Here is a 19,845-nt window from a genome sequence, read left to right on the forward strand (position 1 = left end):
TACTGGTGCATCCACTTTGATCATTTACTGTGCATGCACTATGCAAGAAATGCTGTTTTGTTCCGAGTTTTTTTTATTGTTGATTTGTGTACAGAATAAATAAATCCATTCATTCATTCAAATTTGTACACTCATTGAATATCAAATAAAAAGTGATGATTCAAAGACTTACTGCTGGCAAGGCAAAGAACGAGATGCCCAGGAGGGCAAATCCGGCAGACAGTATGCGGCCTATCCACGTCTTTGGTGTTTTGTCCCCATAGCCGATGGTTGTCAGGGTGATCTGTGAATAGAAATACTATCTTTTTACACACTGTGTGATAATCAAAATTGCCCTGATGCTCAGCCTTAGAGTGCCTTAAAGTTGTATGGCTTTTCAAAATATCACAAAATTGACCAAGTTTAGTTTCTGCTGAAATCTGCATTTTAACGGTGTATTTTTCAAAATTACAGATCAATTTAATGAAGAGAACATATTTACCGGGGTTGGGGGTGGGGGGGTGGTGGTGGTGTGGAATTTCATAACAAATATTTTATTTTCTTTTGTAAGCTGTCTGATGGAGGAAGTGCACGTGCACATGCATGAGGTCTTGAAATTACCGAAAGTTACCTCTGACCTGGTGTGCTGCGCATACACAGGGTGTGCACGCCTAACATCCAACGTCTTGTAAATCACTTCTGAGGTGTTATCTGGATTCAAAAACTTTTTAAGATTTACAATATTTTATTTCTGGCTAACGTTAACAAAATATATGAGAATCTTATTAGAATTATACAGAAATAAGTCATTTTGGAGAGTTTCCCACCATCTTGGATTATTACAACCAGCTGATGTCACCGTGCCTCTCTACTCTGATTGGCTGTTGCCATGTGATTCCCAGCATCCTCTGCATAAGTCAGAGGATGCTCCCATGCAATCTATGACATCGCTATCACAGACTGTATGGGTCGCTGCTAAACATAGTTCAAGGCAGTCTGTTCTTTTGCAAATTTTCCATTCAGGGGAACTAAATTTTTTTTTCTACACAATGCAAATTCTGATTATATTGGCAATGTCCTATTATGAATCCCCTACTTAAAAGCTAATGAATATAATTATATGAGCAAAGCGTCGCACAGTGGCGCAAAGCTCACTCATGGTACAGGGTGTCCTAAACAGGAAGTGCCAAAATTCAAATCCACAGTAAAACAGGAAATGTTCAAATGTCAAACACCTCCTGGATTGAGAGACGAGATCCCATGGAATCTCACGGGAACTCAGTGGCAAGCTCACACTCAAACAGGAAGTTCTAATCCACCTTAGTAGAAGAAGAAAAATGTTTGCCTCAGATTTGAACTGAACATGTCGTTTGAACTTTGAACTTCTAATGACACCAAACTTATATTGGTGAGTAAACAACCGCATTTTATGCCAGAAATGAGGTCCAGGTTGTTAAAAGCAGCATTTCTCCTTTAACTCAGGTTGCCTTATATACACATGTTTAAGCTAACAGCTGGTTCATGCTCTGTGTGCTTATTAGTGCAGCAGATAACTGAAACAATCCTTCAAATGGTGATACGAGCATCAAATTCAGCACAAATACAGCTGGAGCAAAATTAAAGGAGCAACTTTAACTTTTGACCCCTGTACAAACTGAAACTGACCTTGGTATTTTACACATTTTAATTTGTTTATTTCATTTCAAATACTTTTTACTAAATTTATCTTCCTTAACTCAAACTGAAAGCAAATCTCTACAACTATACAATCCAATCCAATACAAACTGTTTACTTAAATTGCTCAATACAGAATACTACTGTTACTGGAAACACCTGCTGAAAATTGACATTACATGAAATTTCTTCCATAACACATTATGAATATGAAGGTCCATGTTCTTTGTTTCTTTTTTGTGTGATTTTCCATCTTTGTATAAACCATCTACTTGATATTTTCCAAAGATTTGCTGTTTTAATTGCTGATAATAGTTCAACACAAATAAACCCAGGCACTGTGCACACAGTCAATCAATTGAACTGTACTCTGAAAGCAACCCAATCCTTTTTCCAAGACAAAGAAGCTCTACAATGGCAACATCTGCCACCTTCCAGAAATCCCTCTGAGGATGCATTTCACTTGTTAAATGACAAACTGAAAAGAATAGGTTTGGAAAATGAGCAGGAGCTTAAGATACCAACCGTGAAAGCCTCACCAGGGAACAAATTCTGCAACTGATAAAATCTTTGTGTTCCAGACATTAGGACACCAACTTAATTTATAATGACATGCATTTGCTCAATTACTTTGGGTCCTTCCAAACAAAAGGCACGGTAGAGTTTGTGGAAATGGGGTGCAAACCTGCTCAAATCTATGCTGGTAATGAGTGAAGACAATTAGAGACCATTTTTTGAGTAAAAACACATTAAGCAGAGGACTAAATGCTTTCATGATAAAGGAGCCTGTTATGTGCTTTGCAGTTATAGTACTTAATTCATCAAAATATGACAAATGAATACATCTAATCACTTGTACTCAGAAAAATCCTGGGAATGAGCTTTTAGAGCAGTCTACTAATATTTTAATGACAAAAAAAATACCTGGTTTTGAAGTGGGATTGACACTTCCAGCACTGTCTGCCTGCACTGTTTACAGGACAAAGGTATTCAAAGCCATTTGGCACCATTAGGAATGTTTGAAACGAAAATGGTGATTATTGGCATCCTGCAGAACAAATGTTTTAAGACGAGGTGTCAAATGCTCAGACACAACTACAAGACAAATGTTGGTAATGACAAATTTTCTGCATCGAATGCCGAGCACATTTTATGAAGATGGATCTACATCTAGATGCAGATGAAGGAATTGGAACACTGTTTCCTGCACAGAACTGCAGCTGTGAGATTCAATGCTGAAGAAACTACGTCTGACAAAGTCGGCACTTTCTCTAAACTCACCGTGCCCCACCACAAGGCATCGGCGTAGGTAGCAAACTCCTTATTGGACTTGTTCTCCACAAGGTAGACGAGGAATGACGAGAAGATGAGAACCAAGAAGCCAATGTACCAGGCAGTTACCAGTTCCTGCAAGAAAAGTACAAACTGGCCATCAGATTTCAATCATAGAAAATGGAACTTTTTTCATGCCCACTTCTTTGCAATAAGAACATTACATCCAATTCAAGTTGCTCATCTCTGCACTCAGACTCATCCAGAAGTTTTCTGATTTGGGGTTCAAACAAAATAAAATAAAAAAGGCATATGTATATATGTCATCTTTATTTATTCATTTTAATGGTCAAATATGGTTTTAGGCTTCAGAAATTTTTATTTGTGGGAGACGGGACAAAATGGTTCTTTCAGACCCCTGCTTTTGGAAACAGCACTTTCCCCTGCAACAGTACAGACCTGGCAGAGCCGGGTCAAACGTGGCCCGCAGAGTGCCACTTAGCAATGAGAGTTTCTTCGAGAGTTGGTGTTCGGCTAAGTTCTTCAACGATTTTTTTGTTGGCAAATGTCTGAGCACTTCCTCCTTCTCAGTGACTGTGTTGGTGTTCCAGAGGTCTTCAAAGTGTTCTTTCCATTGAGTAATGATGTAATCTCTGGTCTTCATCAGGCTCAGGCCATCCTTGTTTGTCTTTGGGTCGAGGGGCCATAGATTGCTTTGGTGGAAATGAAAAAGTCTCTGCTGTCATTTCTGTCAGCGAGGACTTGGATTTCAAGCAGCCTTGTTGATCCACCACTGATTTTTCAGTTTGAGAGTTTCACTTTGCTTTGCTGTAGTCGAGACCTTTTCTCGCAAGGTTGGATCATTCTGGAGGTGAAGGAAAGCTTCATGCTTTTGGTTGATGAGTCATTGGAGGATCTGGTCATTCTCATCAAACCATCCCTGGTGCATCGTCTTCTGGTGTCTGAGTGTTTTTTGGCACGTTGTTATGGCCGTCTTGAGCTACTCCCAATGCTTAGGGGCCAGGAGAGGGGACTTTGTGGGGACTTTTTTCATCAGGTATTGTTGAAACAGAGAAAAGCCTCATTTATGTTCACTTTTTTCTGTCAGTAATCTAAAGGCGGACAAGACACTTTGTTCTCATTATAAGTAAGTTCCTTCAGCTTCTCCCTTATTTTACTCGGGGTTGCCACAGCAGATCAGAGGCACTGGAAAAAAGCAGCAATTAACCATTTGGCCATCACCCCTACCTCATCCTCACTGAAAAGTGAATATTTCACAAGTAATCACACAGAAAGGTCTGACAGTTTTCTTGTCCTTGTGATCCATTTTTCATTGTTGTAGTCCCAGGTGAGTGGAACATAGCTCAGCATGAGCAGGTCATCCTCCAACGAAAGGGATGGATCAACCTCCTTTTTGTCTGGAGGACCAGGGGAAGGAATCCCAATGATAAACTCCCAGTTTTACGTGACTCCGCTGAGCAGCTATACTATACCTCAAATTGTTCTGTCTATTGCCTAATTGCCGAATTCTCCAGGTGGTTCCCAGTCTGTAGAATTCTCAGAGTTGGCAGCAGGATTAGCCACTTCAAAGAGAGTCTCACAGTTCACAAAACTGTCGTGATGATGAGCGTTAAAGCACCATCACACAGAGAAATGCCTTTAAAGATGCATAGAAATGACAAAATGCTTTTTTCAAATGTTATCTCATCCATGCCTAAAATATTCTGCTCTTCATCTGTGCAGCTCACCAGAAAAATTCAAGATAAAGTCAATAAACTGCTGTCTGTAGGAGAAGAATGGCAGTGACTTTTGGTTGTGCCACAAAAATTCTCTACAACATCCCAAAACTGTATTAATTTATCATGTTTTGTTTAAGATGCACCCCAAGTGTGTCCCGCTGATGTCCTAATTATAGTGTAACACCTTCTGAATCCTTCCCCAAATCACATTAATGCAGTGTGCACTGTGCACAGCACAAAGGATAAGTGTTGACATGACACAAACAAGTACACAATTTTACAGACAGCATCTGAAAATTGTAGGAACCGATGAATGCAGAAGTCCTGTGTGATGAAATTGCCTGTGGAAATGTCAAACCGCTGCTGACAGCGGGTAGATGTGGTTACCATAACACCTGCAGAGTAACGGTGGCTGAGAGAGAGAGAGAAAACACTTTTGAACACCAAACTTTACAAGTGTACTTGGGCTGCACAATATATCTTTTGAGCATCGCCATTGCAATGTGGCATAATTAAACTAAGCATGTGTGTTTACATTGACAATTGATAAGGGTAAAAATCTGCTTTTGTTTTTCATGATTATCTAACAAAAGATGTCCAAGACATTAAATTTACTCAAATAAAGGAGCCCGGTAATGCATATGCGTGACATGCACCTTCTCCTTCACTGCGCTGCACGCATCAATCACATTCTCAGCTGGAAAAAAAAGAGAAGCACGTGGCTCCCTCATGACTTGTCTTGATTTGGTGGCCGAAAAAGTGGATAAATCTGAAAACACTGGCTACGTTTACATGCCGTTAATATTCAGGATAAGGTCAATATTCCGGTTTCTGAATCATTAGGAATAACCCATTTACATGCTTAAGCAGACAGAGTTACTCCTGTATACATGGTCATTGGTATCATTTGGAATATCCCCATCTAAACAGTGACGCACGTCTTACACCGGTGCTTGATTTGGTCTCGCGTTTGTGCAAATCCTGCTTCGCGTAACTTTTCGGCCACCTTCTTGTAAATGTTGCTACCTCGGTAATTTCTACCGTCAATAAAAGACATTTGTCTTTCATGATACTAATGAAGTACAGTGGTCCCTCGTTTATCGCGGGAGTTACATTCTAAAAATAACGCACAATAGGCGAAATCCGCGAAGTAGTCAGCGTTAGTTTTTTACAATTATTATAGATGTTTTAAGGCTGTAAAACCCCTCACTACACACTTTATACATTTTCTCAAACAGGCATTAACATTTTCTCACTTTTCTCTTCTGTGTAAATGCTCTCTTTTTTCTTCTGGGTGAGAAGATTATAAACAGACACACGCAGAACAGAATGCGCGTGCTGTCCCTTCGCTCACTGCCTCCGGGGGTATGGATGCGGGACCCGCAAAGAATCCAAGTCATGGCCATGGAGCTCTGCGGCTGTGGTATACCGAGACCCTGCGGCACTGTGGATTTTTCCGCAAGAAATCTATCCTTGTGGGCTGCCGGAGTGATCCGCATCAAAACAGCGAGCGTAATCTCTGGACCTGTTGCCAGAGTTGGCGCAGCTCCGCACAGCAAAGAGGGGGGCGGTGTGAGTGGCCCGCTGCAGCGTTTACCGAGCCCGCAGACTCAGTAACCGCATCGGAGGGAATGAGGGCAATCGCGGTGATGCACTGTTTACCTCTGCTTCTGTGGTGTCCGGTGGGTTGCGCGTGCTGCATACAAGTAGTTGCTGTACTCAAAAAACAAAGATTCCTTGTGGATAGGACATGCACAGAACACAAAATAATGTTCCTTTCTATGGGGATATCCCGATGCGCGTTTATATGACCTGATATTCGGGTTAGAAAAGGAGTAACCCAGGGGTCATATTCTGGTTTTTAAAAACCGGAATATGATCATATTCAGGTTTTTGCGGGTGTTTACATGGCCGTGCGCAACCGGGTTATTGCTAATATTCCGGTTATGAAAGGGTTATGAAAGGGTTATTGGCTGCATGTAAACATAGTCACTGGTTTTGCATCTCTGTGTGTTTCTGAAAAGATGATATCATAACCCTGTCTCTCTAACCTCAGCCGCTCATAACTAATGACATTTTTATTAACAGTGCAATTTAACATACATTTGTTTTGTCTCGGTGGATCATTAAAGGGATTCATCTTCATCAGGAGAAGAGACAACGGATGGCTGGTGAACGCTGATCATGAATAAATGGAGCACTGTGACACTGCTAAAATAATTGCAGAAAGGACTTTCAGCTTTTAAAATGTTGTTTTTCTTCTTGTTGATGGCTTCCTTCATCTCAGAGTGAGAAACGCACCTGGAGCACAGTATTATAACACAAAGGGACGTCTTTTAAAAATGCATTCACAAGCGATTTCCACAATAAGGAATTAAAGTATTTTCAAACGGCATCTTCCAAAATAAGGGCATCTTCTGTTGACAGCAGTTTTCCAGTGGCAGTGATGATGAATTCAGAAGAAAGGATGAAACAGGTCAGAAAGATTTACTTGCTTTTGCTGCTTTGAAACGTTCTAGCCTTCTACTGCTACGATTGGCTCTTGCATTTTTACAGAAAAGATGATCCTGCAAGATATTCATATACTGCAATATATATCCCTATGGACAAAGAAAGAAAGAAAGAAAAAATCATAATGATAATTTTTTTCCAATATCATTCTGCTGTAACGTGTACACGTTAGCAGAATAGTTTGCAGATAGACACGCAGCTCAAGGTCATGGGTGACGCGGTCATTAAATTTGTAATTTTTGCAAAATATAACCAGTGCCACAACCAATGGTTTACATTTTGGTGCAGGATAAAATAGCGTACCTTTTAGCAAACATGTAGCTGCGGATATGAGACATAGCCAAGTTTGGCTCAAGTCTGAGGTGCCGTTTGGACAGGAGAGGGACATATACACACCTACACACAACCAGTTGTCACTTATTATGTAGAAAATAGACATATTACACATGCGTGTTGGCTCACCTTGCTGTGTGCGTAGACCACAGACCCCAACAACTTCCACGTGCCTCCTCTTCGATCCATCCTCACCATACGTAGGATCTGCAGGAAGCGCAGGCTCCGTAAAACAGACGTTGCAAAGATGTTGCCCTGGCTACCTGCTGAGACCACCGCCACCGACGCGATCAGCACGATGATGTCTGTAGGAGAGAAAGTTACAAAATCTAGATCAGTTTAAAAAAATCTGATGGGTGCCGTATGTGCCACAGCAGTTTAAGCATCGAAGGAAAAATGTTCCTGGTTCATTTGCTAATCAGGAAAGCAGAATGTGGAGGAACTGTAGAACTTTCTAATCTACAGAGTTTTGCAACACAGTACCACACTGTTTGCATGTCATAATGTGGTAACAAGTACTAAGATGGCTGTAAAAGTGATAATTTACTGTAACTTCAAAGAGAGAGAGTGTGTATATATTTTTTTTATTTAGTCTTTTTATTTAATCAGGTTAGTCCCAATAAAATCAAGACCTTTTTTGAAAACCCATGAAAACAAGAGAATCAAATCAAATCAATTTTATTTATATAGCGCCAAATCACAACAAACAGTCACCCCAAGGCGCTTTATATTGTAAGGCAAAAGCCATACAATAATTACAGAAAAACCCCAACGGTCAAAATGACCCCCTGTGAGCAAGCACTTGGGGGTGAGGGAGAGAACCAGGAAAAAGACATGCTGTGGAGGGGAGCAGAGATCAGTCACTAATGATTAAATGCAGAGTGGTGCATACAGAGCAAAAAGAGGTGAATAAATAGAAACACTCAGTGCATCATGGAAACCCCCCAGCAGTCTAAGTCTATAGCAGCATAACTAAGGGATGGTTCAGGGTCACCTGATCCAGCCCTACCTATAAGCTTTAGCAAAAAGGAAAGTTTTAAGCCTAATCTTAAAAGTAGAGAGGGTGTCTGTCTCCCTGATCTGAATTGGGAGCTGGTTCCACAGGAGAGGAGCCTGAAAGCTGAAGGCTCTGCCTCCCATTCTACTCTTACAAACCCTAGGAACTACAAGTAAGCCTGCAGTCTGAGAGCGAATGGTACTATGAGGTCCCTAAGATAAGATGGGACCTGATTATTCAAAATCTTATAAATAAGAAGAAGAATTTTAAATTCTATTCTGGAATTAACAGGGAGCCAATGAAGAGAAGCCAATATGGGTGAAATATGCTCTCTCCTTCTAGTCCCTGTCAGTACTCTAGCTGCAGCATTTTGAATTAACTGAAGGCTTTTCAGGGAACTTTTAGGACATCCTGATAATAATGAATTAAAATAGTCCAGCCTAGAAGAAATAAATGCATGAATTAGCTTTTCAGCATCACTCTGAGACAAGACCTTTCTAATTTTAGAGATATTGCGCAAATGCAAAAAAGCAGTCCTACATATTTGCTTAATATGCACATTGAAGGACATATCCTGATCAAAAATGACTCCAAGATTTCTCACAGTATTACTAGAGGTCAGGGTAATGCCATCCAGAGTAAGGATCTGGTTAGACACCATGTTTCTAAGATTTGTGGGGCCAAGTACAATAACTTCAGTTTTATCTGAATTTAAAAGCAGGAAATTAGAGGTCATCCATGTCTTTATGTCTGAAAGACAATACTGCAGTTTAACTAATTGGTGTGTGTCCTCTGGCTTCATGGAAAGATAAAGCTAGGTATCATCTGCGTAACAATGAAAATTTAAGCAATGCTTTCTAATAATACTGCCTAAGGGAAGCATGTATAAAGTGAATAAAATCGGTCCTAGCACAGAACCTTGTGGAACTCCATAAGTAACCTTAGTCTGTGAAGAAGATTCCCCATTTACATGAACAAATTGTAATCTATTAGATAAATATGACTCAAACCACTGCAGCGCAGTGCCTTTAATACCTATGGCATGCTCTAATCTCTGTAATAAAATTTTATGGTCAACAGTATCAAAAGCTGCACTGAGGTCTAACAGGATGAGCACAGAGATGAGTCCACTGTCTGAGGCCATAAGAAGATCATTTGTAACCTTCACTAATGCTGTTTCTGTACTATGATGAATTCTGAAACCTGACTGAAACTCTTCAAATAGACCATTCCTCTGCAGATGATCAGTTAGCTGTTTTACAACTACCCTTTCAAGAAGTTTTGAGAGAAAAGGAAGGTTGGAGATTGGCCTATAATTAGCTAAGATAGCTGGGTCAAGTGATGGCTTTTTAAGTAATGGTTTAATTACTGCCACCTTAAAAGCCTGTGGTACATAGCCAACTAATAAAGATAGATTGATCATATTTAAGATCGAAGCATTAATTAACGGTAGGGCTTCCTTGAGCAGCCTGGTAGGAATGGGATCTAATAGACATGTTGATGGTTTGGAGGAAGTGACTAATGAAAGTAACTCAGACAGAACAATCGGAGAGAAAGAGTCTAACCAAATCCCAGCATTACTGAAAGCAGCCGAACATAAAGACATGTCTTTGGGATGGTTATGAATAATTTTTTCTCTAATAGTTAAAATTTTATTAGCAAAGAAAGTCATGAAGTCATTACTAGTTAAAGTTAAAGGAATACTCAGCTCAATAGAGCTCTGACTCTTTGTCAGCCTGGCTACAGTGCTGAAAAGAAACCTGGGGTTGTTCTTATTTTCTTCAATTAGTGATGAATAGTAAGATGTGCTAGCTTTATGGAGGGCTTTTTTATAGAGCAACAGACTCTTTTTCCAGGCTAAATGAAGATCTTCTAAATTAGTGAGATGCCATTTCCTCTCCAGCTTACGGGTTATCTGCTTTAAGCTGCAAGTTTGTGGGTTATACCACAGAGTCAGGCACTTGTGATTTAAGGCTCTCTTTTTCAGAGGAGCTACAGCATCCAAAGTTGTGCTCAATAAGGATGTAAAGCTATTGACGAGATAATCTATCTCACTCACAGAGTTTAGGTAGCTACTCTGCACTGTGTTGGTATATGGCATTGAAGAACATAACAAAGAAGGAATCATATCCTTAAACCTAGTTACAGCGCTTTCAGAATAGACTTCTACTGTAATGAAACTTATTCCCCACTGCTGGGTAATAAGTTTCATTACAGTAGAAGTACAGAGTAGAACACGCAAACTCCACACAGAAAGCCCACAGATGTGAACTGATCCCATGACGTTCTCGCTGTGAGACGACAGTGATCTATCTATCTATCTATCTATCTATCTATCTATCTATCTATCTATCTATCTATCTATCTATCTATCTATCTATCTATCTATCTATCTATCTATCTATCTATCTATCTATCTATCTATCTATCTATCTATCTATCTATCTATCTATCTATCTATCTATCTATCTATCTATCTATCTATCTATCTATCTATCTATCTATCTATCTATCTATCTATATATATAAACATGCATACATACACTTAGACTTATTTGTGTACACACAAAGTACAGTGAGCAAAAAATAAACTGACAAAAAAAACAGACAAAACAACACATTGCTATGACTCAATAAATGACCCCCCCCCCCCCCCACCCACTGCTCTTTCCAATTTGCTCTGCTCTCAAACTGACAACTGACTTTGCTGAAAGTGAAACCAGAACCTTTAAGTAGTCATATTTAATCACTGTATTTTGTAGGACCACAATGGAAATAAGTCTTTGGACGTTTTTGTGTTATCCTTGAAATTCCATGATAAATGTGTTATATAGGCATATGTTTTAATACATGGTATTTTGTTTACGTTTTAAATGGAATTTCTAAATCAATCAAACAATCAGTCGAGCCTGTACAACAGTGTATCGCTCCCAATACCCTCTTATTTTTTTTTAAAGAAAGTGCTGACTAGCATCTGGCTGATGGCTGTAATGGGGTGAAAGAAATCTGAGAAACAGCAGCCACATCATTAATTTAAATAAATAAATGAAAACCCTTATTAAAACCTAGGGAGTCTAAGGGACTCGTGCCGAGTGGAAATCTTATCTGAGACCCCAGTTACCTTGACCATGGCTCAAATGATTGACCTCTGGCTTTCTTTGCAAGTGCAACTATCAGAATGCGCCTATAGGCGCCAGGTGTGTTCCCAGCTTTAAAACATTTAAAATCTTGATCACTTTATTTCAACTCTACTGTGGTGTGTACACAAAAAATTGCCACTGTCCAAAAACTGGCTGACCAAACTGCAACAACATTATACAAATAATGAATGTTTGAGTTCAGTGGTATGAATATTTCATGAGGTTTAAAGTGGAATGCATCATTCAATGGAACGAATAACCCATGACACGTGACGAACAAAGCACCAATCAACTGACAAGGATCCACTCAGCTGTTATATAATAGCTACTAAAATGGTTTGTGTTTTTTTTAATTTATCAACTTCATAAAAGCGTATCATGTTGCCTATAGAATATCAGAGTGGCCTCGGCCTTCGGGAAGAGGGTCCAGGGAAGCTGCGTTTCCTTGACATCAGCATCTTTATGCCGCCGGAGAAAAGGCAAACAACCTGAATGGTCTCGCAGAGGGATGAAGAGCATTAAAGGACCAGATCCTGTGTACATTTAATCACATCTCTGCTCTTAGGTAGTTAAAACCTTATTAGTTTTACAGCAGCAATATTCTTCGCTATGGTATCAAGATCTTTAAAATTCTAAGTGCACTCTAAAGAGTTTAAAACAAACAAACAAACAAACAAACAAAAAAAAACAAAAGAAATACTTCATTTATTGTTTCATTATTTCATTGAAATCCCTCAAACCTGCAGATCAGTTTGCATTTTCTTCAGAAATGTTCATGGTAAATCGTTTTGTTGTTGTTGTTGTGTTCCTGTTACAAAATGAGTCACATTTTCATGATGCAGATTTTTAATTTTTCTATTTCTAACCCTAACCACAACCCCCACAGACCCCCCCTCCCCCCATCACCCCACATTTCGTGATACAGTCACAAAAATGTGACGCTTCTCGTGATGGTATCACGAACCAATAGATTCAGTTTACTTTTTGTGATGCCATCACGAAATGGAGTGAGATTGGGTTGCCATGACACCGACGGAAACAAGTGTTCTGCCCACCAGATTCAGATGAATCATTCAATCCAGATCACATCATGCACCATGTGGCAAAATAAAGTCATGAATGTGAAGGTTACTGCAGGTTTCCAATGACCTGCTAGAATTTTACATTTTTTAATGTCGACCTCGCCAGAACTCAGACATTTTTATTGAAATAACTTCACCAACCACAATTCCATATTTTTTTATTTCCATAAAAGGACATGTTACAAGAAGCAACAGTGGCCTCTAGTGGTTGCCAGGACCCTCCAGTTAGCAACAAAGCCTGACTGGCTGACTACATTTTTCTTGTTTTTGTCCTGATAATCACAGCGAATATAAACAGTTTAACAGCAACACTAACAGCAAACAGAACCATATTATATGATTTATCCTATTTGTACAAATATTGGGTGTTTCTTAATTAGTCAAGTCTCCAGATTTTGTTCATTTTTTATTTTACATGCCATTTTTCTGTCTGAATAAAGCTGGTAAACCTGAGCCGTGACAGACTCGCTAGCATCGTTAGCCGGCGCCTATCTCTGGATACTGTAGCATGAAGCCGATGAGAGTCTACAAATCCCCCAGGATGGGCTGCCAGTCCAAAGATGTTGTCATGCCATCTGTACCGTATGGATTTGAGACCTGGACTACCTGCCACCTGAAGACCCTCAAGCAATTCCACTAATGCTGCCTGAGGATATGAGGTGGGAAGACTACTGTACCAAGATCAGCGTCCTGGCTGAAGCCAAATGCCAGAGCATCAAATGTGTCTTCATCAAGAACCATCTTCGATTTGTGGGTCTCATCATTAGAATGAATGACAGCTGACTTCCCAAGCAGATCTTCTACTTCCAGTTGAGCAAAGGAAAACGGTCCAAAGGAAGGGAGAAGAAATGCTGCAAGGGCATCTTGAAACACGACCTCAAGAGCTGCTCCATCAACTGGAATACCTGGGAACACCTGGGAAAACCAAGCGAGGGACCGAGCCAGCTGACGAGCAATGATCCACATGGGAGTGGAAGTCTTCAGAAAGAAAACAAAAAAGCAAGCAAACAACAAGAAGAGGAGAAAGAGGAATGAGAGAGTGAACGATCCTGACAGACAGAATCTTGAGACTGTTCAGTCATCTCCACGTCCACCATCCTGTAAGGAAATCAACCCAGAGTCCATCTTCCTCACCAACGAGGGGCTGATACAACTTCTCCTACCAAGGACCATACCCACGTACAGCTGGGTGGACTGAGACATGCAGATAAACCCAGTTTACATGTTTGTAATCCAACTGCACAACAATTACGATACTTGCCCAAATACAAGGCGGGATTTCTTCCTGGAAATACAACTGACAAATATGGGGTCATCTTAGAATCATGAATGAGGAATTTTACATTCATTCCTTACATTCACAACACATTCATGTTCTGCTTGAAATGTCCAAAACAAAGACTGCTAATGCTAAGTGCAGCCCTGACTACTAAATCTTTTTTCCTTTTGTTTTAACATGATTTTTCATTTATTTCCTCAGTCCTAGTTCTTGACAGCAGCCACCACACAGTATGTGGACGGCAGCTCGTAGCACCCTGCATGACCACAGAGTTACACGCTTCCTTCCTCAAACACACTACTGCACTTTCTCAGAAGAAGCCCCAACTGTCTAAACAGCAGAAAGACTCGAACAGATTTAATGCAGCCTCGTTTCTTGTGTAATGGGCTCTGACCACAACCGAACATGGCCCTGTAAACTATGGTCAACGGAATACTGTGGAACAAGCAATGCCAGAGTGCAGTCACTCAGAGGACAACAAGTAAGCACTAGAGGAGGAGTAAAAAGCAACTGGTAAATGAAACAGCATCTTTATATTATAATTGCCAATTTGTTTATCTGTAGTGAGTCATCAGCTGCTGTATGCGCTCCATAGTGTCCAACAACTTCAACCATTGGCACCTCATCGGGGTAAACAATATCTGGCTTCTTTTCACAGAGGAAAATGTTACCTCATATAATTCTACCCCTTCATGACAGTGATGGAAATCTAACATTATGACCAATAATGGCACTACACCATACTTAAAGGATTTCCTGGACTTACCAGAAAAGAGGTAAATTTTCTTTAATGGAAACATTTTCCACTGGTTTTCAATACTTTGTTCTTTTCCCATCATGCATTGTGCATCTCTAGCCTGGCATAGCTCTGCCAAGTTCCCATGAGCAACACAGCCTCACTGGATTTACTGCACTCAGTTAAACCCCCATCACATTTAGCCATGTTCTCACGATGTCCTCAAAATTTGGGTTGATGCAGTAAGAAGTTGTACAGTGTAGTAGAAATGAAGTACCAACCAATAAAGAGATGGTTTGGACTTCATGGACAGTGGAGGACATGGTGAAATATATCAGTGGAGTTCTCATTATGACCTCTCCACACTTGTGCCATGACCAAGGCATGTCCATACCACACTCTAGAACACAGCATTACATTGTTAATCTGTTTCTTCGGAGCTTACCACATCTATGGCATATTTTCAGCAGATTTTCACTGTGCTTATGTCATGTTCAGAGAATGTATTGTAAATATTTGACCCAGTTCCTCACACCATCATTTCTATTTCGACCACAAACATGAACATACGAGGTCTGTCAATAAAGTATAGGTCCTTTTTATTTTTTTCAAAAACTATATGGATTTCATTCATATGTTTTTACGTCAGACATGCTTGAACCCTCGTGTGAGTTTTTCCACGCCTGTCGGTGACGTCATTCGCCTGTGAGCACTCCTTGTGGGAGGAGTCGTCCAGCCCCTCGTCGGAATTCCTTTGTCTGAGAAGTTGCTGAGAGACTTGCGTTTTGTTTGATCACAATTTTTTATAAACCTGTGAGACACATCGAAGTGGACACAGTTCGAAAAATTAAGCTGGTTTTCGGTGAAAATTTTAACGGCTGATGAGAGATTTTGAGGTGATACTGTCGCTTTAAGGACTTCCCACAATGCGAGACGTGCGGACGGATTGCAGCATCAGCTCGCAGCCGCTGCAACGCTCCGCCACAGGAAAAACACCTCTGTTGGAAGCCTTAAGGACAAGTTGGAACATGTCCAGCTGTTAAACAGCTTCTCATATACTCACTTCACTGAAAGCCATCAAAAGCCGCCTGGATTTTACAAATGGTTATCAACACGGAGGTGTTTTTCTTGTGCTGCCGCACCGCGCCGGCTGTGTCCCGACGCGCGGACCCCTCCGCACGTCTTTCATTAAAAAAATCTCCTTTAACAGTGAAACATCCGGATAAAATGCTGAAACCGACTTCTTCTGAAACTTCTCTGTTCTCTCACGACGTCCTGGATCAATAGAGCCTGAAATGTGGAGGTTTTCAGCTTGAAACAGGCTGACGACGGCGCCTGAGAGCGCTGCGTGATGTCTCGCACTGTGGGAAGTCCTTAAAGCGACAGTATCACCTCAAAATCTCTCATCAGCCGTTAAAATTTTCACCGAAAACCAGCTTAATGTTTTGAACTGTGTCCACTTCGATGTGCCTTATGGGTTTAGAAAAAATTTTGATCAAACAAAGCACCAGTCTCTCAGCAACTTCTCAGACAAAGGAATTCCGACGAGGGGCTGGACGACTCCTCCCACAAGGAGTGCTCACAGGCGGATGATGTCACCGACAGGCGTGGAAAAACTCACGCATGCGCACGAGGGTTTAAGCATGTCTGACGTAAAAACATATGAATGAAATCCATATAGTTTTTGAAAAAAATAAAAAGGACCTATACTTTATTGACAGCCCTCGTACAAAATCAAGAATATCTTCTGCAACTTCCCCTCCCCTTTACTTTTTCCACCATGGCATCTCTTGGACTCCCCTGATGCCTTCAGTGGTATAGTTGTAGACTTTGTGTGATTGTTGAATGTAGATGTGGACACAAGAAGACTTGCAGAATGAATGAAAAAGCACTGTGTAAGGTGCAGCATTTATCAGGGCTGGATGGATGCAGTGAGAACATGGTAAGCGTGTGGTGCAATCTGACTGGTCTTATTAACGATGTACTAAGAACGCATTGGACATGTGCATTATCATGCGCATAGTAAGAAATTAGTAGGCATGTGCTAGACACATTGAGGACATGGTAGATATATAATAAAGATATACTGTAGTGTGGACTGGAAAACTGCTAATTTTTCCATTTTGACCACATCCCTGCTTCGTTCATTGAAATTCTCCAAGTGCAGTGCGGTCTTCGTGGTCTTCATCTGTGTGTGATGAGGCCTGAGTGATTTGATGGACTAACTGAAGGTTTTGTCCAGTGCTTTGCACTGTTTTACAGTTCAACAGACATGTAGTGATGATCATTTAGGAAAGTCAACATTTTTGGGGTGGACTCTGTTTCCACAAAAAGCAAAAACAAGAAAACAAACAACTTGAAAATTCATGAGCAGCAGGGTACCCCAGTAACATACCGATGACGCAGAAGGGTTTTCTTGCAAAGCGGAGGCGACCTTGCCATCCTCTGTAGCGACAGCAGCATCCTGCCGACCAGATTCGGATTATGTACTCCAACCCAAACACCACAATCATCACAAACTCCTGCAAGAGGTACCAAAAAAAAAAAAATGTGTGTTAAAGATCGCAAAAGAGGGCAACAAATTTGAGTGCATATGTGCTTTATTGCAAGTAACAAAATACAATTATATTTTGTTGCTCATCAAAAGGTTTTCAACAACACAATAACCTGTTGTATGGTACTTTAAACAAAACTGCAACTCTAAGGATTTTTAAGTACATTATAAATCCCATTGCTCATAAGGGAAACACTCCTTACGCAAAATTAGACCCAAGCCAATTGTACTCGTACAACATATTATTATATAAATATGAACTTTAAGCTAAAATAACAGTTGTTATTTGGGAGATTTCATATACTTCATTAATTTAGTTTAATAAATTTACTCAGTCCTGGCAATCCTTCTGTTGAGAGGACAATTGTCTCTTGGTAGATTCCTGGATGGGATGGTGGAATTTGACAACCAGGGTTGATCCAGAGATGCCTGTGTGTGGGTTTGCTTAACGTGGGAATGTTGTATGCCGAGAAACACATGATGCTTGACTGATTCCTAGCCTGATGTGATGGCTGGGAAATCTCAGACGATCGGGATCTGAGGACCTGGCTGCAGCCTTCATCTGCCTTTACAGCTGCCTGATTCAACATTGAGGACTTCTTGTTTCAACAGAGCATTCATGGTTTCTGTAGCGGCCACAGGGCACAAAAGTCCCCATCGTATATCACCCAAACAGGCAGTGCCCGGACGAGGGTTATCTCCACAATCCAAAATCTCCACATTAAATTACTGTTAATGTTTGTGAGCTCAATTTATCAATTTAGTATAATAAAAATATTATACTATAAAATTATGCTATAATCATACTATTCTAATTATATTAACATACTATAATATTATATTATAAAATATCCATTTACTCATCAAACATGACAAAACAAATACGTTAAATCCAGATTTAAATTCAAGGGAATCTATCTAAAAAGTGAATTCCTGAAGGTATGTACAACCCCAATTCCAATGAAGTGGGGACATTCTGTAAAATGTAAATAAAAACAGAATACAATGATTTGCAAATCCTCTTCAACCTATATTCAATTGAATACACCACAAAGACAAGATATTTAATGTTCAAACTGATGAACTTTATTGTTTTTGTGCAAATATTTGCACATTTTGAAATGGATACCTGCAACACATTTCAAAAAAGCTGGGACAGTGGTATGTTTATGACTGTGTTACATCACCTTTCCTTCTAACAACACTCAATAAGCATTTGGGAACTGAGGACACTAACGGTGAGTGTCATGATTGGGTATAAAAGGATCATCTCCAAAAGGCTCACCCGTTCACAAGCAAAGATAGGGCGAGGATCACCACTTTGTGAACAACTGCATGAAAAAATAGTCCAACAGTTTAAGAACAATGTTTCTCAACATTCAATTGCAAGGAATTTAGGGATTCCACAATCTACAGTCCATAATATAATCAGAAGATTCAAAGAATCTGGAGAACCTTCGACACGTAACATTGTTCATAAACATACCACTGTCCCAGCTTTTTTGAAACATGTTGCAGGCATCCATTTCAAAATGTGCAAATATTTGCACAAAAACAAAAGTTTATCAGTTTGAACATTAAATATCTTGTCTTTGTGGTGTATTCAATTGAATATAGGTTGAAGAGGATTTGCAAATCATTGTATTCGGTTTTTATTTACATTTTACACAATGTCCAAACTTCTTTGGACTTGGGGTTGTAAGAATCTGGAAAATACCCTTAAACACCAGTAGAGGCAAGCAAGAGCTTGCCTCTACTGGTGGTTGGCTCTCACTGCGGTATTGTATCACTTCCTGTTCCGGAGCACAGCGGTGTTTTGCTGTATCTGTTAGCTGTTTAATCTGCGCAGTTAGATTGATCTAGTTAACTAGATAACGATTTGTTTCACAGTGTAATCTTCACGTGCCTTAACTAAAGCACTCCCTCTGGTGAATCACCTCTAAATTATTTACACATTATTCACTTTGTGTGTTTTTAGCAGTGGTGTCAAAAGTACACACATTTGTTACTTAAGTAGAAGTATAGATACTGCAGTTTAAAAACACTCTGGTAAAAGTTGAAGTATCAACTTGACCTCTTTACTCAAGTAAAAGTGAAAAAGTATGTGCTCCAAAACCTACTTAAAGTATAAAAGTATAAAGTAACCTTTAAAAAAAAGGAAGGTAGATGCCACTATATGAATTGAAAGCTTAATTTAAAAAATTGGTTCGATCTATATGTGGCCCAAGACCCAAAATTACCCCCCAACACCACCTGCACGAAAATGTTTCAATTCTAGAAGCTCTGAAATGCAATCTGGGACTATTCCATACAATAAACTTCAGTGAGTGCAGCATCCATTTAGTGAAGGAAAACAAACAAACAAAAACAAACAAACACAACTTTCCTTATTCAAATTAATTCCAGTAGTATTCTGCTCTTACTAGGATGCAGCAGTTTTCTAGTTTGGCAGATAGTTCTGGAGGAAATCACTGAAGAAATTAACACATTGAAAATATGGTTTGACCGAAACAAACTGTCATTAAATAAGACAGGGATGAAGTGGAGG

The 19,845-nt window shown here is 39.9% G+C and overlaps 1 protein-coding gene across 4 annotated transcripts in view; it reads right to left on the reverse strand.

The window, feature by feature from the left end:
• The window catches only part of LOC117526909 (potassium voltage-gated channel subfamily KQT member 5-like), a 313,438-nt gene that overhangs the window by 47,175 nt on the left and 246,418 nt on the right, over positions 1-19,845 (reverse strand). For all 4 annotated transcript variants that reach the window (XM_034189028.1, XM_034189027.1, XM_034189031.1 and 1 more), the window contains exons 4-7: positions 17,139-17,265; positions 7,639-7,814; positions 2,936-3,061; positions 173-283 (exon numbers count right to left, since the gene is read on the reverse strand). In XM_034189028.1, the coding sequence (XP_034044919.1) occupies positions 173-283; positions 2,936-3,061; positions 7,639-7,814; positions 17,139-17,265 (540 nt within the window). The remainder of the gene's footprint in view (positions 1-172; positions 284-2,935; positions 3,062-7,638; positions 7,815-17,138; positions 17,266-19,845) is intronic.

This window comes from Thalassophryne amazonica, chromosome 15 (genome assembly GCF_902500255.1).
Source record: "Thalassophryne amazonica chromosome 15, fThaAma1.1, whole genome shotgun sequence".
Taxonomy (NCBI): Eukaryota; Metazoa; Chordata; class Actinopteri; order Batrachoidiformes; family Batrachoididae; genus Thalassophryne; species Thalassophryne amazonica.